The sequence below is a fragment of the Bubalus bubalis genome, chromosome 19, assembly GCF_019923935.1.
Source record: "Bubalus bubalis isolate 160015118507 breed Murrah chromosome 19, NDDB_SH_1, whole genome shotgun sequence".
Lineage (NCBI taxonomy): Eukaryota > Metazoa > Chordata > Mammalia > Artiodactyla > Bovidae > Bubalus > Bubalus bubalis.
In genome coordinates, this window is record NC_059175.1 from 32,935,480 (window position 1) to 32,961,126 (window position 25,647).

The following is a 25,647-nucleotide window of genomic DNA, read 5'->3' on the forward strand; positions in this document are numbered from 1 at the left end:
GTTGGAGCAGCTCTTTTTCCTGCTCCTTGACGGGAATGCTGCTGCTCTAAACTAGTCACTGCCGGCTCATCTATTGGTTTAAAGAAACAACCCAGCAAGTTTAAAGACATTTTGATGAATATTGAACTCCTCTACTGGGAGGCATTAATGTAACAGGGCTTCTCAAATTTGGCAACTGGGATCCTGGATCAAAAGACTTACATAAGGAAACCAACCTCCTTTACTTCAGCTTACTGTCTCTGAGATGCGCTGAGGAAGAAGGCTTTATACAATATTAAAGGCACAGATTTACCCAAGGAGAAATATCACAGAATGATCATTTTGATTTTTCCTTTACAAAAGGATTAATCTCAGTGTTCTACAAGATATGTTGGGTTTAATTTAATATTAAAAATTGTATTTCCTATATGTTAATGTCAAGTGAAGCACAAATATTGAACTACCAGTATGTAGTTTTTTAATTATATGCTCAATTTTAGAAGTGTTTTGGTTTGTGATACATATTGTGCATTTTCTCTGATGACACAAAATCTCTTGTATTGTCCTCAAAGCCCTGATCATTTGTTGGAGGTCTGAGGTAAGATTACATGCCAGGAATAAGGAGCGATCCTTATTCTTCAAGATTTGGTCTTTGCCGCTTAAAAATCCAAATAACCAATCAATTTAATCAATGGAGTAAACAAAAATTAATGAGATTAATTGTAGGGTGTCAAATAATAATGGATTCTGTAGCTCAGTTGGTAAAGAATCTGCCTGCAATGCAGAAGACCCGGGTTTGATCCCTGGGTCAGGAAGATCCCCTGGAGAAGGAAATGGCAGCCACTCCAGTATTCTTGTCTGGGAAATCCCATGGACAGAAGGAGTCTTGTGGGCTTCAGTCCATGGAATCACAGAAAAGTTGGACATGACTTAGCAACTAAATAATAGCAACAAGGCCAGAGTCCACACCAAGAGCTGTGTTTGGGGATGTAGTACAAGGTAATAGGGAATGGAGCTGGCTGATTAGTACTATGGAGTCAGTGATACTGAAGAAATAATAACAGGCAGACAGACTCAACATGTAACCAGGTTCTACTTACCAGTGTAATATTTAGTGGTGAAATTTTAGTATTCTAATGATGGGAGGGGGTCATAAGAGCAAATAATTCCCTTAGAAGACTTAAATACTAGATAATTTATCAAAGTAAAATTCCTGTTAATGAAACTGAGGCAGAAAGCAAGAGGAATTTGTTCAGACATGCCACTCTATTGGCTGGAATCAATTCTCTATCCTTTTTTTCTAAGGTTAAATCCACTCTAGAGACTGAGGCAGAGTAATGCCTATAGAAGAGGTTTGGATGGTAGTAGCTAGGGTGTTTATTAGGGATATTAGGGATATATCAGGAACATTACCTGAAAGCTGTGTCAGTGGTCCCAACGGGAAACCAAGCCATTAGCAATGGAATGGAATGGAGATGAAGAGGCCATGTCTGAGAGAGAATTTGGAAGTCAATATGATGGGACTGGAAGACTGATGAACATGAGGTTTTGAGGGGTGAGTTAGAACTCAAGATGAATCCAAGATGAGATGGAAGGAATATGAGATAAGTATGATAGGTACACTGATAAAGGAGCTGGTTTGAAAGGGAGGATACGATAGTTCATCTAAAACATTTTAAGTTTAAGGTTCCCATGGAGCAATAAAATTTAGTTACCTGATAGGCAGACTGGAAATGTGTAATGCAGGTCAGATTAGATGGTATCAATTTATTATGTATCTATTATCAGGCATGAGGCCAAAGAGATGAATGAGATCACCCAAGGAATAATCATGGAGCAAGTTGAAGTCTTGAGTAGAACTTTGGATAATACTCTCATTTAGGAACTGGAAGGGCAGCAAGAGACAGCACAGGAGGCTGGGATAGGACAATAACAAGAAAGTAGCAAAACTAGGAAAGAGCCATGTCTAAAAAGCCAAAGGGGGAAAATATTTTAAGAAGGAAGAAGGAAGAATAGCAGTATCAAACATTCCAGAAAGGCTAAGCATGATTCACTCATTCATTTATTTGACAACAGTAATGAAACGCCTCTAAGTTTTGTGCTAGGATTTAGGAATGAGGACACAGAAGTCTGATGAGTATTTTTAGTTATCATTGAGGCTGTTTCACAGAGGTTTTATATGAGTTACAATCATGATAGTCTGATTACAGCAGTTAAAGATGGAACCAGAGTTAAGGAGAGAGAGCCAAGCTGTGTAGCCTAAATTTCTGAGAGATCTAAGAGGAAATGGTGAAGAAGACGGGGGTCAATAATGGCCTAATCCCATGTGAACTCATTTTGACGCACTGACTTGAATCAAATGTTTATTAATAAAGCTGGATATAGTAGTGAGCACAGGAGATGATAGGTTTTTTTTTTTTTTGCTTTTGAGGAAGGTTACAATCTAGATGTACTTTATTTTCTTGAGCTCCAAAATTACTCAGATGGTGACTGCAGCCATGAAACTAAAGACACTTGCTCCTTGGAAGAAAAGCTATGACAAACCTAGATGGCATCTTAAAAAGCAGAGACATAACTTTGCTGAGAAAGGTCCGTATGGTCAAATCTATGGTTTTTCCAGAAGCCTTTTATGGATGTGAGAGTTGAACCATATAGAAGGCTGTGCACCAAAGAATTGATTATTTTGAAGCGTGGTGTTGGAAAAGACTCTTGAGAGTCCCTTGGACTGCAAGGAGATCAAACCACTCAATCCTAAAGGAAATTGACCCTGAACATTCACTGGAAGGACTAATGCTGAAGCTGAAGCTCCAACATTTTGGCCACCTGATGTGAAGAGAGAGCTCATTAGAAAAGACCCTGATGCTGGGAAAGATTGAAGGCAGGAGGAGAAGGGGATGGCAGAGGACGAGATGGTTGGATGGCATCACCGACTCAATGGACATGAATTTGAGCAAGCTCTAGGAAATGGTGAAGGACAGGGAAACCTGGCGTGCTGCAGTCCATGGAGTCACAAAGAGTTGGACATGCCTGAGAGACTGAGCAACAGTGAACACCAATCTAGATGAAAATTAATGTGTATGTTTGTGAGGGGATTGCAGGTGGAGAGCAAGATATAAAGATTGAATAAAAATTCAATGAACATAATGAACATTAGTTATAATGTCAGATAACGATTATTAGTTGATTAAAAGGAGCTATAGACTAACAAACTGTGAATTCAGGGGGAGGGAAGATTACCACAAGTGCCCAAATGTTTTGCCCCCAAGAAAGAAATACATGTAAGTTGCAAAAGAAGACTGCTGCTGCTGCTGCTAAGTCGCTTCAGTTGTGTCTGACTCTGTGCGACCCCATAGATAGAAGTCCACCAGGCTCCTCCGTCCCTGGGATTCTCCAGGCAAGAACACTGGAGTGGGTTGCCATATCCTTCTCCAATGCACGCATGCATGCTAAGTTGCTTCAGTCATGTCCAACTCTATGAGACCCCATGGACAGCAGCCCACAAGGCTCCTCTGTCCACAGATTTCTCCAGACAAGAATACTGGAGTGGGTTGTCATTTCCTTCTCCCAAAAGAAGACTAGGAGTAAGACTTTCATGAAGGGAAGACAAGAAGGTAAGTTTAACTCCAAAACTGTCTCTTCCCATAGAAAGTGGAGATGCTGCCATGTGCCTATATTCTACTCTAGAAAAGTGAAGTTGCTCAGTCATGTCCGACTCTTTGCGATCCCATGGACTGTAGTCTACCAGGCTCCTCTGTCCATGGGATTTTCCAGACAAGAATACTGGAGTGGGCTGCCATTTCCTTCTCTAAGAGATCTTCCCGACCCAGGGATTAGAACCTGGGCCTCCCACATTGTAGGCTGACGCTTTACCATCTGAGCCACCAGGGAAGTCCACCAAAAGGGGCCTCAAAAAATAAATCTACTCTTCCTTACTCACTCAGCAGTCTCCTTTTGGCTCACAGATTGCTGGTACATATGCTTTGGTACTCCTGTGGTGTTGGCCTTATCATCACAAATGGTACCAAGATATCAAATACGCAGGAAACCTGTCCGCAGAAAGCAGGAGTCTTAAAAACCTTGCTGCTGCTGCTGCTAAGTCGCTTCAGTCGTGTCCAACTCTGTGCAACCCCATAGAAGACAGCCCACCAGGCTCCCCATCCCTGGGATTCTCCAGGCAAGAACACTGGAGTGGGTTGCCATTTCCTTCTCCAATGCATGAAAGGGAAAAGTGAAAGTGAAGTCACTCGGTCATGTCCAACTCCTAGTGACCCCATGGACTGCAGCCCACCAGGCGCCTCCGTCCATGGGATTTTTCAGGCAAGAGTACTGGAGTGGGGTGCCATTGCTTAGCCCTGTGCTAAATAAAACAGGCATAGAACAAACAAGAAAAGAGAAATACAGAGTGTCACGCATAAGCTTTTGCAAGCAAGTTCAGTGTCCTGCAGAGGCCAGGAGGGGAGCAGTTCTTGTATTGATGGAGTCAGAGCCTGAATTCTAAGGTCAGGATATAGATATTAGAACTGCACACTCATGGGCACATCAAACCTTAGCCATATGGGCCTTTTTGTTCTGAAGGTTCACAGGTGAAATTGACTTGATACATTTTCTTTGATGTTTATTAAACCATAATTTTGTAGAATTTGAAATGGAATGATGGCTAAACTGAGAAACCAATCAGAAGTTCAGCTCAAAGAACTTTAATAGAAAATACTGGAAAGATACTGGAAAAGAGGTAATACTTATTAGATCAATTTTCTTAACATGGCAGAATGTAAATATTTAGGTGCTGTTCATTAAAATTTCAAGTTAATATATTAGACAGTTGGGTCTGTAGATGTCAAATCCTCTCATTAACCCCCAAAAGTTGTTATAGTCTGCATTAGTTAGCTATTGCTATGTAACAAATTATATGAAAATTTAATCACTTAAAACACAGTCTTTGTGGGTCAGGAATCTAGGCAAATATTCACCATATCCTAAGATCTCCCAAAGGCAGCAGTCAAGATTCCACTGGGGTAGGATGTACTTCCAAGCTTATTCATCGCCTGTTTCCAAGAAACAAAAGAAAGTAACTTCTTTCATTCCATTCACTTATTCAGAGCTAGAGCAAAGTTTCTTGATTGAGCAGGGTTCATAATGGGAGTGGCCAGCTCTTGTCTGACTAAAGAGGACAGATCGAACCCAAAATTGAGAGGGTAAGTTCAGAATCATAGGTTCAACATTAAATATCATGTCCAAAGTATGAGTTGGAACTGTAGATGAGAAAAGAATAAGAGGACAGGAGGATAGGAATACTGAGCCAGTGTAGAAGCAAAATATTAGACCAGATAAGGCAGACAGGTTGTAGATTTCAGGGCTTCCCCAATGGCTCAGCAGGTAAGGAATCTCACTGCAATTCAGGAGATGTGGATTCGACCAATTTAGGCATGAACAAAGAAATAGTGCTTAGCACTGTTTTGCTCATAGGCAGGTTCCTGGTTTTAAAGACAAAGGGCTGGGCCAGAGGTTTTCTCTGTTATTAAAAGTCATAAAGTAGTATTGCTATATTTTTGTTTTATGTTCAAATAAATAGAAAACAGTCTAGAGGAAATGTTGAAATTTGTGAGGAACTACTACTCCAAATGAAATTAAAAGCCCTGAAAATATTATTTCTTAGCCAACATTAGATTATGTATTTTCTCCCAAAATGCACGGGTAATGTTTTGTATTGATTGATAATTTAATTCTCCTCCCTCTTCAAACAGTATTTGCATCTGGTGATTTTTTTCTCTATGTCAGAGTCATCTAACTTAGAACAAACACTGGTGGGGGTGCCGATGGTTTCTTCTTCTGTTTGCTGTTTTTAACTTTTATTTTTACATTACCTTATTTTGATCTTAATAATAATTCCCAGGTAGCTCAGTGGTAAAGAAGCCACCTGCCAATGAAGGGGACTTAAGAGACATGGATTTGATCCTTCAACTCCTGAAGGAGGAAATGGCAACGTACTGCAGTATTCTTGCCAGGATAATCCCATGGACAGAGGAGCCTGGCAGGCTATAGTCCATGGGGTCACAAAGAGTTGGACACGACTGAGCAACTGAGCACACGTACACACAACAAATTAATATTTTTATTAACATGTTGCAAACAAACAACAGCTCATTTCTGAAAGAACAAATCTAGTCATATTTAATTCCAATTATTTTTTTTTTGCTTGCTTCCAATTATGTCTTCTACCAGATTACAGAAGTAATCAATTTCTTTCATCCACCTTTTCTTCACATGCCTGCAAATCAATTATTAATTTTTTTGATTTTATAAATTAACCCTTATTTTGAGGGCTTATTAATTTATTTGTACCTATTTCAATCTTAGATCATTTCATTATAACTGTTCTTAGCTTGCTTTTTTCTTTAGTTAAACATATTCTTGCTGTATATTAAACCACAGTACAATTTAGTTTCTTCATTTATATTAGCCATTGACTGAACAACAACTAATAAGTCAACATGCAGTAATTTAAATCTCTATTAAAATTTGTCAATGCCAGCTCCAAACAGACAGTTTTCTTTATTCAGAAAGTGTTGACATTTTCTTCCCATACCATCTACTAAAGATAAATAGATCAGCTAGTTTCAGATGAAATTAAATGTGGCATTTCTATATTTTTTGGTTACCATTCACTGTTTGAAAAATTCCATTAATTCTGAGGAGTTTTCTATTCCAAATCTTAAAGGTAATGATTTTCAGGATATCAAAGTATTTTTCAAAATATTTTCTCTAACAACCTATCATGGCATCTGAAATTCATACTTTTGTGATTCCTGTGGGTTGTTTAATGCTAGACAAAGATATATGTAGATGCCTGTAGATACAGATTGACATATATATGGAATATAAACAAAGACAAATATTGTGTCACTGAAAAAATGTGCTTTAAATAGCTTAGTAAAGGCCCTGAGGTGATGATAATAAATTTAGAGATGTGTGTGTGTGCGTGTGTGTGTGCATGTGCACATATTGGGTTGGAAGAGTGAAAAATCTAGAAAAAGCTGTACCTCAATGCATTTAGATTAAGAGTGAGCAACAATGTATGAGAAAGCCTGAGTAACAGATGGGGGATAATAATATCTGCCTTTTTTAATGCATGTAAAGTCCAGAATAAATTAATTTTACCCATTTAATAAGTCATGTCTAAGAATTAAAGGAGGCTTTAAAAATAAAATTGAGATAATTTTTCTTTTTTGGTTCCAATAATATTTTAAATGACAATCTGTACTTACAGATAAATCATACACGTGTTCATTGCTACATTTATGGAGGTTTAATATTTGCAACTGCTAAAAATAATTAATTAAATAGGTTCTCCGTAGGAAGAAATTCTACTAAATTTTGAAGTAACTCTAAAGAGAGCTTTCACTTTTTTTGAGAGGAAATATCTGTGAAGAAAATGGTCTATTAGCTAATTATTAAATACTATTAATTGTGTTAACCTGCAAGAAAAAGTAATTGTTCATTCAATGTGTAAAGTGTACCTGACTTCATATACATTCACAGTTGCCCAAATGCAGGGTCAAGAATAATGTTAAAATACCAGTATTGTACTTTTCTCTTACCTTATTTCTCTCTTTCTCTATTCCTATAACCTCCTGTGCTTTCCAAAGTATAGGTGGTAATACTGATTGTCTACTTATGAAATAGGCTTCTGTATTCATTGAAATAAACCCACTAGGCTTAAAATTAACCCAAAATAGAAGGAAAGGAAAAGATTTAGATAAAGCATTTGGGAAGTGATGAGTCCCTATAAATTCTACTGTATGGTCACTTATGCCACCTACATGGAAAACCAGTTCTTGGACTTCTCTGGTGGTCCAATGTTTAAGACTTTGCTGTCCAATGCAGGGGGTGTGGATTTGATCCCTTGTTGGGGGAGCTAAGATCCCACGTGCCTCTTAGCTACAAAAACCAAAGGTATAAAACAGAAACAGTATTGTAACAAAATAAATAAAGACTTTAAAAATGGTCTGCATCAAAAATCTTTTTTAAAAAGAGAAAACCTGATGGGTGGGGCCATGCTCAGTAAATCTTTTTTTTTTTTTTTTTTAATTTTATTTTATTTTTAAACTTTACATAACTGTATTAGATTTGCCAAATCAGAACAAGACCATTTCCCCCTCAGTCAATCTCTCCCATCAGGAAGCTTTCATAAGCCTCTTATGAGATGATGGGTATTCACTAAACTTATGGTAATAATCATTACCATACGCTATAATTATATGCTATAATTATAAAAATAATAGATGAAAAAATAAAAAAGAATTCATTATGCTATACACTTTAAACATATATAGTGCTTTATGTCCATTGATATACTGTTTATCTCAATAAAACTGGGGGTTGGGGGGAGAATCTAGACTTGAATCTAGAAAAAATAAATAAATAAAAAATAAAAAGAGAAAACCTGTGCTAATTTGTAGAGGAAATTCTTGGTTTACAGAAGTAGAAGATGATCTTTTGAATTTTAAAATATTGATTAAATGAGATTTTAAAAGTTATATTGTACAAACCATTTGGTCTGTTGGACTCCTCTGTGTACGATTATTGTTGAGTCATTAAGTCATGTCTGACTCTTTGCAACCCCTCTTTGCTGGACTGCAGCACGCCAGGCTGCCCCGTCCTTCATTCAGTTCAGTTCAGTTGCATAGTCGTGTCCAGTTCTTTGTGACCCATTGGACAGCAACACCCCAGGCTTCCCTGTCCATCACCAACTCCCAGAGCTTGCTCAAACTCAAGTCCATAGAGTCAGTGATGCCATCCAACCATCTCGTCCTCTGCCATCCCCTTCTCCTCCTGCCTTCAATATTTCCAAACATCAGGGTCTTTTCCAATGAGTCAGTTCTTCACAGCAGGTGGCCAAAGTATTGGAGTTTCAGCTTCAGCATCAGTCCTTCCAATGAATATTCAGGACTAATTTCCTTTAGGATGGACTGGTTGGGTCTCCTTGCTTTGCAAGGAACTCTCAGGAGTCTTCTCCAACACCACAGTTCAAAAGCATCAATTCTTTGGGGCTCACCTCTCTTTAGAGTCCAACTCTCACATCCATACTTGACTACTGGAAAAACCATAGCTTTGACTAGATGGACTTTTGTTGGCAAAGTAATGTCTCTGGTTTTTAATATGCTGTCTAGGTTGGTCATAGCTTTTCTTCCAAAGAGCAAGTGTCTTAATTTCATGGCTGCAGTCACCATCTGCAGTGATTTTGTAGCCCAAAAAGTCTGTTACTGTTTCCACTGTTTCCCCATATAGTTCCTATGAAGTGATGGGACCAGATGCCATGATCTTAGTTTTCTGAATGTGGAGTTTTAAGCCAACTTTTTCACTCTTCTCTTTCACTTTCATCAAGAGGCTCTTTAGTTCTTCTTCACTCTCTGCCGTAAGGGTGGTGTCATCTGCATATCTGAGGCTACTGGTATTTCTCCCAGCAATCTTGATTCCAACATGCTTCATCCAGCCCAGTGTTTCTCATGATGTACTCTGCATACAAGTTAAATAAGCAGGGTGACAATATGCAGCCTTGACATACTCCTTTCCCAATTTGGAACCAGTCCATTGTTCCATGTCTAGTTCTAACTGTTGCTTCTTAATCTGCATACAGTTTTCTCAGGAGGCAGGTCAGGTGGTCTAGTATTCCCATCTCTTGAATAATTCTCCAGTTTGTTGTAATCCACACAGCCAAAGGTTTGGCGTAGTCAATAAAGCAGAAGTAGATGTTTTTCTGGAACTCTCTTGCTTTTTTGATGATTCAATGGATGTTGGCAATTTGATCTCTGGTTCCTCTGCCTTTTCTTTTCTTTTTTTTTTTTATTAATTTTTTTATTTTTTAAATTTTATTTTATTTTTAAACTTTACCTTTTCTGAAGCCAGCTTGAACATCTGGAAGTTCCCAGTTCACATACTGTTGAAGCCTGGCTTGGAGAATTTTGAGCATTACTTTGCTAGCATGTGAGATGAGTGCAATTGTGTGGTAGTTTGAGCATTCTTTGGCATTGCCTTTCTTTGGGATTGGAATGAAAACAGACCTTTTCCAGTCCCTACTTCTGAGTTTTCCAAATTTGCTGGCATAGTAAATGCAGCACTTTCACAGCATCATCTTTCAGGATTTGAAATAGCTCAACTGGAATTCCATCACCTCCACTAGCTTTGTTTTTAGTGATGATTCCTAAGGCCCACTTGTCTTCACATTCCAGGATATCTAAGTGAGTGATCACATCATCGTGGTTATCTGGGTCATGAAGATCTTTTTTGTATAGTTCTTCTGTGTATTATTGCCATGTCTTCTTAATATCTGCTGTTTTTGTTTCCTCAAATTCATGTCCATTGAGTCAGTGATGCCATCCAACCATCTCATACTAGGTTACAAAAAAAAAACCCAACAAAACAAAACCCTTCTAAGACACTTGGATGTACTAGGTAAATGTTCCTTAGTGTTTCCTTTGGCTCATTTGGGGCAGAAATATGGACTCGGCAAGAGGGCAAGAAGTTGGGTAGGACAAAGGACTGAAATGTAACCATGTTGTGCCTTCTTATTCTTCTAGGATCTCATGATTCCTTCAGCTTCTACATTGATGAAGCCTCTCCAGTGGGGCCTGAGCAGCCAGAAACTGTCCAGAATTTTGTCTCTGTGTTTGGAACTGTGGCCAAAAAGCTGATGCGAAAATGGCTAGCCACTCAAACCATGAACTTTACTGGTCAGCTAGGAGCGGGAATCCGTTACTTTGATCTTCGAATTTCGACCAAGCCCAGAGACCCGGACAATGAACTCTACTTTGCTCACGGTTTGTTCAGTGCCAAAGTCAATGAAGGTCTTGAGGAGATCAATGCATTCCTCACAGATCACCATAAGGAGGTAGTATTCTTGGACTTCAACCACTTTTATGGGATGCAGAAATATCACCATGAAAAACTGGTCCAAATGCTGAAAGACATCTATGGAAATAAAATGTGCCCAGCGATCTTTGCACAGGAAGTGAGTCTGAAGTACCTGTGGGAGAAGGATTACCAAGTGCTGGTCTTCTACCACAGTCCAGTGGCTCTGGAAATGCCCTTTCTCTGGCCTGGGCAGATGATGCCAGCACCCTGGGCCAACACCACAGACCCGGAAAAATTGATCCAGTTTCTTCAGGCATCCATCACTGAGAGAAGGAAGAAAGGATCGTTTTTCATATCTCAGGTGGTGCTGACTCCCAAAGCAAGCACCGTGGTCAAAGGGGTGGCCAGTGGTCTCAGAGAAACTATCACAGAAAGGTAAGTGTCCTTAAGTTCTCAGGGGAAATGTTTAAGCAGTTTAATCCAACATCAAAGAGCTGTTAAGTGATGGAGCAGATTCACACCCATGTATGTTAATTTCCCAGGGCTGTCACCACAAAGTGCCACAAACTGGGTGGCTAAAAACAGAAGAAATTTACCACCCCTCAGTTCCAGAGGCTAAAAGTCTGAAATCAAGGTGTCAGCAGGCTGGCTCCTTCTGAGGGCTCTGTGGGAGAATCTTTCCCATGCCACTCCCCTAACTTCTGGTGATAGTGCATCCCTGTGGTCCTTAGCTTACAGATGCATCACTCCCATCTCTGCCTCCATCTTTACATGATATTCTTCCCCGTTTCTCTGTCATCTCTTCTTATAAGGACACTTGTCATATTGGACTAGGGCCTGCCCTAGTGACTTCATCTTAACTTAATTGCATCTGTAAATGTCCTATTTTCAAATAAGTTTACACTTAACAGATGTTGGGAATTAGGACTTCAGTATGTCATTTTGTGGGCTTTCCTGGGAGCTCAGCAGTAAAGAACCCACCTACAGTGCAGGAGATGCAGGTTAGATCCCTGGGTTTGGAAGATCCCCTGGAGAAGGAAATGGCAACCCATTCCAGTATTCTTGCCTAGGAAATCCCATGGACAGAGGAGGCGGAAGCTGGTGGGCTACAGTCCATGGGGTGCAAAGAGTCAGACACAATTTAGCAATTTTGTAAGACACAGATCAACCCACAGGAACATGGATTTTTGTTTTTGCTTTTGCTGTACCACATGGTTTGCTGGGTTTTAGTTACCCAACCAGAGATCGAACCTGGACCCCTTGCAGTGGAAGTGTGGAAACCTAACCACTGGATCATCCAGGGAATTCCCACATTATGCATTTTGACTCCATATCTAGTTATCTTTTCATAGCACTCCTTTTCATATGTGCTTAGCATTATATAGATAACAAAGCTCTTTCTCTACTGTTTTCAGAGTATTTTCACATACCTGATTCCATTTGATCTATATAATAATCCTGGACAGTAGATACTATATTACAGATAAAAATTAAACTTCAGAGATATGAAATGTTTTGCCTAAAGCCATCTGGACAATGAATAGTGAAGCAAAGATTCAAACCCCATTTTTCCTAAGTTGTGTTCTATGTCTTTACACTTTATCCAAAGCAACAATCAATCTGCAGAGAAAAGGCATTCCACTGGTCAAGCCCAGACACACCTGTAGGGCAGTGGTCATCTGTGAGCCACAATTAGCAATCACTAAAGGCGTCTGTAACTCATTCCCCAATACAACATCTATCATTGTCCATATTGCTTATTCTTTTGAGTTAAACTATTAAACAAGGCAAACATTGAAAAGCAAATGCAGTTCCTATCACAGCTTTTAACTTTAATTGGTATTTTGAATTATGGTAAGGAGACAGAGAATGAATGTTTTGCTCAAGGTCTTGTAGGGAAAGACAAGAAAATTAAAAGACTGGGAAGTGGAAATGCTATGGATGGCCTTTAGAGGTGAAAATGCTAGATGGTGGGAAATGGCAGGTGAAATTAATTAGTAATGGGGCAGAAACAGATTTGTATGAAGACTTTTAGGCAGGCTACAGGGAATGTCATCCTATGAGCCATGGGGAGCTAGGAAATGATATTTAACAGTGGAGTGACTCGACCAGGTCTGCATTTGCAGTGGATAATAGGTGAAGCATGGGGGATAAGTGGAATGGAGAGACTAAGCAGTTAAGAAGTGCATGGAACTGTTTTAGCAATCATATGGAAGCTCAAGTGAGGAAGTAAGAAAACGGAGAAAGGGACAGTATGCCACAGCAAAAGTTAGAATGACTGTTTAGCTATGTGGTGTGAATGAGAGAAAAGGGAAGTAGAATGAGTGATGGATGCATTCACAGAGGCAAAAAACAAAGATACAGGGACTTGGTAAAAACATGAGGAAGATCCAATCAGGATTATGTTAAATTTGTTTGCTCAGTCCCTCAGTTGTGTCCAACTCTTAGGGGTCCCATGGATTGTAGCCCATCCATGGGCTGCTTGTCCATGGAATTTTTCAGGTAAAAATACTGGAATGGGTTGCCATTTCTTCTTCCAGAGAATCTTCCCAACTTAGGGAATGAACCCACATCTCTTGTGTCTCCTGCATTGGCAGGCTGATTTTTTACCACTGCGCCACCTAGGAAGCCCCATGCTAAATTTGAAGTACTAGAAAGACATCCAAGTAGAGGTGGCCAGTTGATCATTAGGAATATAGGTTAACATTTTTGGGAAATATTATATTTTTTGGCAATGACAGGCACAGGACCTTGGAGAGGAAAAATTCCTCCATACATAATTATAACTTCCTTCTGTTATTCAGATATTTGCTAGGATCTCCTTGCTCCTTCGATACAAATAAGATTCCCAACCCCTGTATACTGTATGTACAGTGTAATGTATGTACAGTGTATGTATGTAATGTATGTACTGTATGTACAGTGTAATGTAAAGCCTTCTCTAAAATTTCTGCTGATGTCCAGATTTCTTCCATTCATACAGAATGAGCCTTGCTCTACTGGATTTGTGTCATTTTATGAATTGATTGTCCAAGGTGGCCTGTCCATGTTCCACCCTCTATAACCTGAGACTTGAAACTTGCTTCTTGCTTAATTTCTATATAATGGTTTATTCAGACTTTACTAAGGATCTGAGCAGACAAGGGAGGTTTTATAATCATAATGTAGATGATTTAAAGTTGAACTTCAGATTCATCTGGAATTACGAATCTCCTGGCCTGGAATATCTTTTGATGGCATCTGTACCACTTTTCTGGAGAAGGCAATGGCACCCCACTCCAGTACTCTTGCCTAGAAAATCCCATGGACCGAGGAGCCTGGTAGGCTGCAGTCCACTGAGTCGCTAAGAGTCGGACATGACTGAGCAACTTCACTTTCACTTTTCACTTTCATGCATTGGAGAAGGAAATGGCAACCCACTCCAGTTTTCTTGCCTGGAGAATCCCAGGGACGGGAGAGCCTGGTGGGCTGCCGTCTATGGGGTTGCACAGAGTCGGACACGACTGAAGCGACTTAGCAGTACCACTTTTCACCCTAGACTCAAGTCCTCTGACAGAATCTTCTCCTTATCCTTTTCTCACCTGTTTTTTCCCCTTGCCCCCAGATCGCAGTGGAGACACTACACTCGCCTCTAGATTACTACATCAAACTATCCACCTCTCTCCCTGGCCCGAAGCCTACATTCAGTTAGTCATCAATGTGTTCATCAGAACAAGAAGACCATTTCTTTAATAGAACCACCTTCTATAAAAATTAATTGTTCTCATAAACAACAACTTACCACTTATCTTACCTATTTAAAAATGAGGGCATTATGTACACAGAAGAATGTGTTATTTTCAAACTTACCCCATAGAGCCCGAAGATTTTAAGAAATCCCCACTAGAGCTGGGGAAGGGGCAGGAGAGGGTGACTGACTCTAATTTTCTTCATTCTTGCTGCAACTTTAATTAAGAAAAAAGAATCTTTACTTCCAACATTTGCGTATTGGGCCTGAAAGGAATCTTCCCTTCCAGCTTTACCTTTTGCTGTTTTAATCTATGCTTAGGAAAACACTTTTCCATACAATTTGCCTACTTTGCTTTTGGCCAAGAACCACACCCCGATTTCATGCTTGTGTAAGGAATAGTCTTTGGGAAGCCGAGAAGGAAAATCTACTCAAGGAACAAATGACTTTCATTTTTCTCTCTTATGGACTTTCATGCAGTGTAGGATTTTACAAGTTATAAATTGAACAGCTCTCTGGTTACATATGCTCTAGTACAACATTAACAAAATAGGATTTATATAGATTAGAAAAGTTAGGAGAGTATTGAAAATATTAATGTATATCTACACAACTCTCCCCAAAGAATCACAATGCACATTAGCATATAAAAGGCACTAGCCAGTATTTTAGTGAATAATCCTATTTAAATTTAACTAATACAATTTTTTCCAAGCACTTAATTTTTTTCCAGATAACACTTATTAACACCCCATGGAATTAATTTGGACAGAATGTCCTCAGCCATCTGCTCTGATTCAGAACTTCTCATTGGCCTCTGGCTTATATGTCTGATAGTAGAGCTGTTTCAGTAAAAAGGGAGCTTCCCTGGGTAGTGCTAGTGGTAAAGAATCCACCTGCAGGTAGATGTAAGAGATGTGGGTTCCATCCCTGGGTTAGAAAGATCCCCTGGAAGAGGGCATGGCAACCCACCCCAGTACTCTTGCCTGGAGAATCCCATGAACAGAGGAGCCTGGAGGGCTACAGTCCGTAGGATTGCAAAGAGTCAGACGTGACTGAAGCAACTTAGCATACAACATGCACATCAGTAAAAAGGGAGCTTCCCTGTTGGCTCAGTGATCCCTGGGTCGGGAAGATCCCCTGGAGAAGGAAATGACAACCCACTCCAGTATTCTTGCCTGGGAAATCCCACAGACAGTAGCCTGGTGGGCTACAGTCCACAACGTCGCAAGAGTCAGCATGACTTAGCGTTTAAACAGCAACAACAGCAAATCAGTGAAAAGAGGGAGTGGAAAAAGAGTTTAAAGAGTAGAAATGAAGACCCTATAGGTAGAGTCAACCTTTTGTCTCTAGAATTATGCATATGACTTGCAAATGATTTGTGAATATGTCTGAACCTTGACCATAATACTTGTGCTATAAGCATTCTCAGTGGAGTTTGTCTCAGTCCTCAAAGACCTTCTTTTAAACCAATTGCAAAGCCTGTGTTTGCCTATGGTGTTAATGTGATATCCAGAGGTTTAGTTTGGTTTGGACATATTTCAGCTTTCTCGGTATGCCTAGGATAGAGCTTTCCTGGTGGCTCAGACAGTAAAGAATCTGCCTGCAATGCAGGAGACCTGGGTTTGATCCCTGGTTGGAAAGATTCCCTGGAGAAGGGAATGGCTACCCACTCCAGTATTCTTGCCTGGAGAATTCCATGGACAGAGGAGCCTGGTGGGCTACAGTCTATGGGTTCACAAACAGTCTGACATGACTGAGTAACGGACACTTTCACTTTCTATAGGGAAATATCACTGTCAGTCCTCAGATGACGCCTTGCAAAGGTGACTTACTCCTGAAACAGTGAAAGAATACTTGACTCTCCAAAATCATGTTTCCTTTCTCTTCTCACCAAGTGATGAAGCCCACAAAAAAGACTTTTTCTGCACTTTTCTTTTGCTATTGTGCCAAAGCTGCTCATTCAGAAAGTCTTTTGCCACTAAAGAGGAAGTCTCTAGGCAATGCTAAGACTTCTCTGGACCTTGGTGTATTTTCATTTGTAAAATTTGGAGTTTGAATTCAGTTATCTCCAAGATCTTTCTGAGTTCTAAGATCCTACATTTCTGCACCTGACAGGTTTCTCTATAATTTTTCATTATGTCTAATATTTGGGTTAACAAAACTCTGAGCACATGAATTTAGAAAACAGTGTTTTAAGATGTGGGTGGCTTTCAGGGAAACTAAATCCATCTTGGATTTAGGTACCGTAACGTTCAATCTGGCCACCGGTTCCAAATACTGCAGATGCGTTCTCTACATTTTAGTAATGCCAACAGACACAGATTTTAATTTCTTAAAGACCTATTTTTAATTTATTTTTCAAACACCAGCTTTTGCACCTCACCCCCACGGAATTCACACCTTCTTAAAAAGAAGGTGCATAACTTGAGTCAAATCCTTCTCTAATTTGTGGAAGTTTATTAAACCATAGGTTTTTTAGTTTAAAAAATTCATTAGACCACCTGTCAGAATATTTAAGGAGCAGTGCATTTTTGTAAGTAAATTGATGCTGGATTAATTTAGACTGTTTATACAAGTCAACAATTTAGATGATGATGATGAAGGTAACATTAATAGTAATGATGATTTATTAAGTACTCTCTGTGGTGGCTCAGTGGTAATGAGTCTGCCTGCCAATGCAGGAGACGCAGGTTTGATCCCTAGGTCAGGAAGATGCACTGGAAAGAAGGAAGGAAATGGCAACCTGAGCCAGTATTCTTGCCTGGGAAATCCCATGGACAGAGGAGCCTAGCGGACTACAGTCCATGGGGTCACAAGAGTCAGACACAACTCAGTGACTAAACACACACACACAGACACACACACCTGTTTAATACTAATTGCCCTGCCCATTTCTTCTCATGATCACAGTCATTGCCTTGAAGGTAAGGCAGAGGATGTGGATAGGTTTTAATAAGCTCCACTTTCATCCAGCTGAGGAAAGGAAGGCAACTACATTTGTTGAGCCCTCTTTCTGTGCCAGGCACTGTGCTAAGTATTTTACATGACTTGTATCCATTTAATCTTCCCTGTAGCCTTACAAAGTAGGCATCACATCCATAAGAGATGGAAAACGCAGCCTGAGAAATGTCTAGCACTTTGCTCAAAGTCCCATATTAGTTTAGCAAAGGCAGGATTATTTTTGGATCTGACTCCAAGTCGCATGTTTACTTCTATAAATTAGGTGAGATTCACATTTCTTAGCAGTGAGTGCATATAGTACATCATTTGTCATCTTGGAGGGCAGAGGCAGATCTGAGGTGTTGGGAAGGTAAAGTGTACTGGAAGTGGAGTGGGCAAGGCTATGAAAGAGCAGATATTAAGTGTAGGCTTTGCCTCAAGATCTCATGCTGCCAGGGGTCCCCCAGGGATGCACTGCTGTTGAATAATAAAAAGGAAGGGAACTTTGAGGTGACCTGGCTCTGTCCTCCTTGCTTTGTGCCTATTGCTCCTTTGACTGTTTTCCATTTAGTAAGGAAACTGAGGCTGGAGGAATACTAAAATGTAGCACAAGGTCACAGAGCTGTTGGCAAAAATGGAATCATAATCCAGGTCTCCCAGCTTGCAGACAGAATTCCGCCCTCCACACCTCAGGGAGGAATGCGGACAGAAAGTGGACAGGAAGACCAGGATGGGGCAGTAGCCATCAAGCTGCAGGAGACAACATGGAAGAGAGGACCAGCTCTCAGCCTGCACTGTTCCCAACATACCGCGGCGCTCGGGGGCCTTGAATGGAGGGGTCAGAGGCTGGGCCTGGGGTGCTGACTTTCACAGGGCCCTCTTTCTTTCTGCTGTGCAAGCACAATGGACTTTTTTTCCATTCAGTGGAGACACCCCAGCTCACAACACCTCCCCAGAGAACGCTCCTGCTGCTTGATTTACTCTGTCAGTGCCTGGACTCAGCAGGTATGGGCTGGTCTCTGAGAAGTTGTTCCCTTGTAGCACCACTCAACATAGCAGTTCAGGCAAGCAGAGAAACACCTCACTGAGGGAATGGGAATCAGAATGTTCAAAAGCTGCTACAGGTGACATCAATCTTCATGAAGAACAGCTTTCTGGCTCCACCTCCAGACCACGTGGCCAAGTATGTCAGAACATTAGTTGTTGTTCAACCACTTAGCCATGTGTGACTCTTTGTGACCCCATGGACTGCAGCATGCTAGGCCTCCCTGTCCATCACCAACTCCCGGAGTTTACTCAAACTCATGTCCATTGAGTCAGTGATGCCATCCAACCATCTCATCCTCTGTTGTTCCCTTCTCCTCCTGCCTTCAATCTTTCCCAGCATCAGTCTTTCCTAAAAAGTCAGCTCTTCGCATCTGGTGGCCCAAGTATTGGAGCTTCAGCTTCACCATTACTCCTTCCAATGAATATTCAGGGTTGATTTCCTTTAGAATTGACTGGTTTGATCTCCTTGCAGTCCAAGAGACTCTCAAGAGTCTTCTTTAGCACCACAGTTCAAAAGCATCAATTCTTCGATGCTGAGAGCATTGGTAGAGCAGATCTATTATCAGTCTATTCTGTAAAAGGGAAAGCTGCCTTCTCAGGCTACATATACCTAAGGAGAAAGAATATCAAGGACATTATGTAAAATTGGCACTAGAATAATCATTGTTTACAAGATGCTGGTATCATGTTTCACTTTTCAACATATATTTATTAGAAGCTTCATTTATTCAACAGATGATATTCCCAACTTGCAGTTTAGAAAACTAAAGGTCAAAAAGGCTAAATAATTTGTTCAGATGATGGTGTGAGCTAGTGCTGGGATCAAATCAGAATCTGGTCTTTTGAAAAAACTTTAATTCGCAAAGATAGACTTGTGTTCATAGCAGCACTATTTATAATAACCAAGACAAGGAAGCAGTCCAAGTGCCTGTCAAAAGATAATTGGTTTAAGGTAAGGGATGTGTGTGTGTGTGTGTGTGCACATGCATGCGCACGCACACATGTGTGCTCGCAAGCTCACTTGAGTGAATGTGCTCAGTCATATCAGACTGTTTGCGACCCCATGGACTGTAGCTTGCCAGGCTCCTCTGTCCATGGGATTTTCCAGGCAAAAATAATGGAGTGGGTTGCCATTTCCTCCTCCAAGAGATCTTCCAACCCAGCAATCAAACTGTGTCTCCTGCATTACAGACAAGTTCTTTACTGCTGAGCCACTGGGGAAGCCATATATATGCACAATGGGATATTGCTGCTGCTGCTAAGTCGCTTCAGTCGTGTCCGACTCTGTGCGACCCCATAGACGGCAGCCCACCAGGCTCAGCCATCCCTGGGATTCTCCAGGCAAGAACACCAGAGTGGGTTGCCATTTCCTTCTCCAATGCATGAAAGTGAAAAGTGAAAGTGAAGTCGCTCAGTCGTGTCTGACTCTTAGCGACCCCATGGATTGCAGCCTACCAGGCTCCTCCGTCTATGGGATTTTCCAAGCAAGAGTACTGGAGTGGGGTGCCATTGCCTTCTCCACAATGGAATATTACTCAGTCATAAAAAGAATGAAATGTTGCAATTTACATCAACATGGGTGGACCTAGAGATTATCTTACTAACTGAAGAAAGTCCCACAGAGAAAGACAAATGTATGATATCACTTATATGTGGAATATAAAAAATAATACAAATGAGCCTATATGCAAAACAGAAATAGATTCACAGACATGGAAAACAAATTTATGGTTACCAAAGAGAATATAGGGAAAAGAGAGGGAAGGATAAATTGGAAGTATGGGGATTAATAGGTATTAAGCTACTATATATAGATGGGGAAACAGTGAAAACAGTGTCAGACTTTATTTTGGGGGGCTCCAAAATCACTGCAGATGGTGATTGCAGCCATGAAATTAAAAGACGCTTACTCCTTGGAAGGAAAGTTATGACCAACCTAGATAGCATATTCAAAAGCAGAGACATTACTTTGCCAACAAAGGCCCGTCTAGTCAAGACTATGGTTTTTCCAGTGGTCATGTATGGATGTGAGAGTTGGACTGTGAAGAAAGCTGAGTGCTGAAGAATTGATGCTTTTTTTTTTCTTTTAATTTTAATTTTATTTTATTTTTAAACTTTACATAATTGTATTAGTTTTGCCAAATATCAAAATGAATCCACCACAGGTATACATGTGTTCCCCATGGTGTTGGAGAAGACTCTTGAGAGTCCCTTGGACTGCAAGGAGATCCAATCAGTCCATTCTAAAGGAGATCAGTCCTGGGTGTTCTTTGGAAGGACTGATGCTTAAGCTGAAACTCCAGTACTTTGGCCACCTCATGCAAAGAGTTGACTCATTGGAAAAGACTCTGATGCTGGGAGGGATTGGGGGCAGGAGGAGAAGGGGAAGACAGAGGATGAGATGGTTGGATGGCATCACCAACTTGATGGACATGAATTTGAGTGAACTCCGGGAGTTGGTGATGGACAGGGAGGCCTGGCATGCTGCAATTCATGGGGTCGCAAAGAGTCGGACGCGACTGAGTGACTGAACTGAACTGAACTGAACTATGTATAAAACAGATAGTGAAGTGGAATCATTCAGTTGTGTCCGACTCTTTGCAATCCCATGGACTGTAGCCTGCCAGGCTCCTCCATCCATGAGATTTCCTAGGCAAGGACATTGCAGTGAGTTGCCATTTCCTTTTCCAGGGGATCTTCCCAACCCAGGGATCAAACCTGGGTCTTCTACATTGCAGGCAGATTCTTTACCATCTGAGCCATCAGGGAAGCCCAAAGCAACAAGTATTTACTGTGAAGCACAGGAAACTGTATTCAATATATTATAATAACCTATAATGGAAAATAATCTGGAAAAAATATATACATAATGGAATCACTTTGCTGTATACCTGAAACTAACACAATATTGTAAATCAATTATACTCCAGTTTAAAAAAAGAATCTAGGTCTTTTGAACCACTAGAAGAAGGAATCTGGCTTGTAAATCAGAAGGAAGCTCCAGAAAGCAAATTTTCTTCTAGCCCAGGGCTTAGCAAACTGAGCAGTGCTATGCCACCCTCTGAGGTTATGATTCATGAGTCTGATGCTCAAAGAGTTTCATTTCTAACACATGAGGCTCACTTTGAGTAACACTGCTCTTGTTTGTGGACAATGTGTGCCTCAACTGTCCCTACCCACAGATGCACTTGGTTTTAAGCAATCTAAAAGAGAGTCAACTCCAAGATTTATCTATCAGTCCCTCCCCACCCCAGGTTCAGGTATTTCTTCCTTAACTCTAAGCTATGACTCCTCTAAGTTCAAATTTTCTTGTCCTATCACTAGGGTAGAGCTGCCCATCATCAATTTCCAAATAATTGTTGTAGTTGTTGTTCAGTCGCTAATTCATATCAGACTCCTTGCAACCCCATGGACTGCAGCACATCAGGCTCCTCTGTCTTCCACCATCTCCTAGAGTTTGCTCAGATTCATGTACATTTAGTCAGTGGTGCTATCTAACCATCTCATCTTCTGTCACTCCCTTCTCCTTTTGCCTTCAATCTTTCCCAGCATCAGAGTCTTTTCCAAAGTCAGCACTTTGCATCAGGTGGCCAAAGTATTGGAACTTCAGCTTCAGCATCAGTCCTTCCAATGAATATTAAGGGTTGATTTCCTTTAGGGTTGACTGGTTCAATATCCCTACAGTCCAGTGAACTCTCAAGAGTCTTTTCCAGACCCACAATTTGAAAGCATCAGTTCTTCAGCACTCAGCCTCCATCATGATCCAAATAATGGTCCTCTGCTATCCTCTCCCTTGTATCTTCTCTCCCACGTAATGGATGATTGTGCTTCAAAAACACAGGCAAAGTCTCCTAGGAGGGATTCTTTGTTCCCCTGGGATCTAAAGCACACCTTATGGAAGAAGCCTTAGTAACTTCCAGACTCAGTGTCTTTCACCAAAACCAATTAACATTTCAGCACCAATTAACACCACAGCTCTTTGCAACCCAATGGCCTCCCCAGCCCTGATTTCAAACAGTAAAAAAAAAAAAAAAAAAAAGATTCTGTAACAGCTTCCAGCCATGAGGCTCTGTGACAGAAGAGTGATTTTAGCCCAGGTCATGCTGGGGTATGGAAGGAGGGAGGGCTGTCTGTAACTCTTTCTTAACAACTTTGACCTAAGAGTTTTTGAAGCAGGAGTGCACATAAAAGCTTTTGCTCTCCTTCATTCTGCTGATGTTGTAAGATTAAAGTATAGGCCAATGTAGATAGGCACCTTTCATTATCTGTGGCAGGAGAGCCAAAGACTAGAGAGAATTGCCAAGCTACTGAGAAGTCAGATACCCATTCAGTGCCTGCTGAGTGTGTGTGTGTGTGTGTGTGTGTGTCTGTGTGTCTGTGTGTCTGTGTATGTGTGGAGAAAGTGCCAGCTGAGTGTGTGTGTGTGTGTATGTGTGTGTGAGAGAGAGAGACAAAGAGAGAAAAAACATACTTTTCTAAAAAACACAGCTTAGGATAGAGGTCTACTCACTCTAGGACTTCACTGGTGGCTCAGACAGTAAAGTGTCTGCCTGCAATGTGGGGGACCCAGGTTCTATCCCTGGGTTGGGAAGATCACCTGGAGAAGGAAATGGCAACCCACTCCAGTACTCTTGCCTGGAAAATTCCACGGACTGAGGAGCCTGGTAGGCTACAGTCCATGGGGTTGTAAAGAGTCGGACACGACTGTATGACTTCACTTTTCACTCTAATAAATCTCTCTGGAGCTCTCTTTTCTTAGATGGAGTTGCTGGAGCTTAATATCTAAAGAAAAACTAACCTAGTGTATAGCTGGCACTCACAAAGAGGTAAGAGCAGGGGTGGGTGATGGGGGTAGAAGGAATAAAGAGGAAATGTCCAGGCAGCAGGGATGTCAGCCAGGTCAAGGCACAATAGGGTGGACATTTAGCGGGCAACTAAGGGGAGGGGAGGCTTGTCTGGGACTTGAAAAGAACTGTGATATTAACCATCAAGCAGTTGAGCAAGTAAGAGGTTTCTGATTCAAGAATTAAGATGGACCATATCTGTACCACATTCTGAGACTGTGAGGAGGCAGCCTTAGGCAAGACACACACCGTGGAAACCATGAACATCCCAGTAAAAGAGGGTAGGAAGGACTTGTTGGTGACTTGAGGGAAGGTTTAAAGGAAGCAAAAGTCCTTGCTAGGTTGGAAGCTGTCAGAACAAGTGTATAATTGGCTATCTCAATATGTCTTGAGAAGACACACGAGAAGACTCTACACATGGACATCACCAGATGGCCAACACCAAAATCAGATTGATTATATTCTTTGCAGTCAAAGATGGAGAAGCTCTATACAGTCAACAAGAACAAGACCAGGAGCTGACTGTGGCTCAGATCATGAACCCCTTATTGCCAAATTCAGACTGAAATTGAAGAAAGTAGGGAAAACCACTAGACCATTCAGGTATGACCTAAATCAAATCCCTTATGATTATACAGTGAAAGTGAGAAATAGATTTAAGGGCCTAGATCTGATAGATAGAGTGCCTGATGAACTATGGACTGAGGTTCGTGACATTGTACAGGAGATAGGGATCAAGACCATCCCCAGGGAAAAGAAATGCAAAAAAGCAAAATGGCTGTCTGGGGAGGCCTTACAAATAGCTGTGAAAAAAAGAGAAGCAAAAAGCAAAGGAGAAAAGGAAAGATATAGGCATCTGAATGCAGAGTTCCAAAGAATAGCAAGAAGAGATAAGAAAGCCTTCCTCAGCGATCAGTGCAAAGAAATAGAGGAAAACAATAGAATGGGAAAGACTAGAGATCTCTTCAAGAAAATTAGAGATACCAAGGGAACATTTCATGCAAAGATGGGCTTGATAAAGGACAGAAATGGTATGGACCTAACAGAAGCAGAAGATATTAAGAAGAGGTGGCAAGAACACACAGAACTATACAAAAAAGATCTTCATGACCCAGATAATCACGATGATATGATCACTCACCTAGAGCCAGACATCCTGGAATGTGAAGTCAAGTGGGCCTTGGAAAGCATCACTAAAAACAAAGCTAGTGGAGGTGATGGAATTCCAGTTGAACTATTTCAAATCCTGAAAGATAATGTTGTGAAAGTGCTGCACTCAATATGCCAGTAAATTTGGAAAACTCAGCAGTGGTCACAGGACTGGAAAAGGTCAGTTTTCATTCCAATCCCAAAGAAAGGCAATGCCAAAGAATGCTCAAACTACTGCACAATTGCACTCATCTCACACACTAGTAAAGTAATGCTCAAAAGTCTCCAAGCTTTTGCTCCAGGCTTCAGCAATACGTGAACTGTGAACTTCCAGTTGTTCAAGCTGGTTTTAAAAAAGGCAGAGGAACCAGAGATCAAATTGCCAACATCCGCTGGATCATGGAAAAAGCAAGAGAGTTCCAGAAAAACATCTATTTCTGCTTTATTGACTATGCCAAAGCCTTTGACTGTGTGGATCACGATAAACTGTGGAAAATTCTGAAAGAGATGGGAATACCAGACCACCTGACCTGCCTCCTGAGAAATTTGTATGCAGGTCAGGAAGCAACAGTTAGAACTGGACATGGAACAACAGACTGGTTCCAAATAGGAAAAGGAATACGTCAAGGCTGTATATTGTCACCCTGCTTATTTAACTTATATGCAGAGTACATCATGAGAAACGCTGGACTGGAAGAAGCACAAGCTGAAATCAAGATTGCCGGGAGAAATATCAATAACCTCAGATATGCAGATGACACCACCCTTATGGCAGAAAGTGAAGAGGAACTAAAAAGCCTCTTGATGAAGGTGAAAGAGGAGAGTGAAAAAGTTGGCTTAAAACTCAACATTCAGAAAATGAAGACCATGGCATCTGGTCCCACCACTTCATGGGAAATAGATGGGGAAATAGTGGAAACACTGTCCGACTTTATTTTTTTGGGGATCCAAAATCACTACAGATGGTGACTGCAGCCATGAAATTAAAAGACGCTTACTCCTTGGAAGGAAAGTTATGACCAACCTAGATAGCATATTGAAAAGCAGAGACATCACTTTGCCAACAAAGGTCCGTCTAGTCAAGGCTATGGTTTTTCCTGTGGTCAT

The 25,647-nt window shown here is 40.9% G+C and overlaps 1 protein-coding gene across 1 annotated transcript in view; it reads left to right on the forward strand.

Annotated features, from left to right (window-relative positions):
* PLCXD3 (phosphatidylinositol specific phospholipase C X domain containing 3) overlaps positions 1 to 25,647 on the forward strand; it is a 201,781-nt gene that overhangs the window by 114,811 nt on the left and 61,323 nt on the right. Inside the window, exon 2 of the mRNA XM_006076396.4 lies at positions 10,557 to 11,265. Coding sequence (XP_006076458.1) covers positions 10,557 to 11,265 — 709 coding nt within the window. The remainder of the gene's footprint in view (positions 1 to 10,556; positions 11,266 to 25,647) is intronic.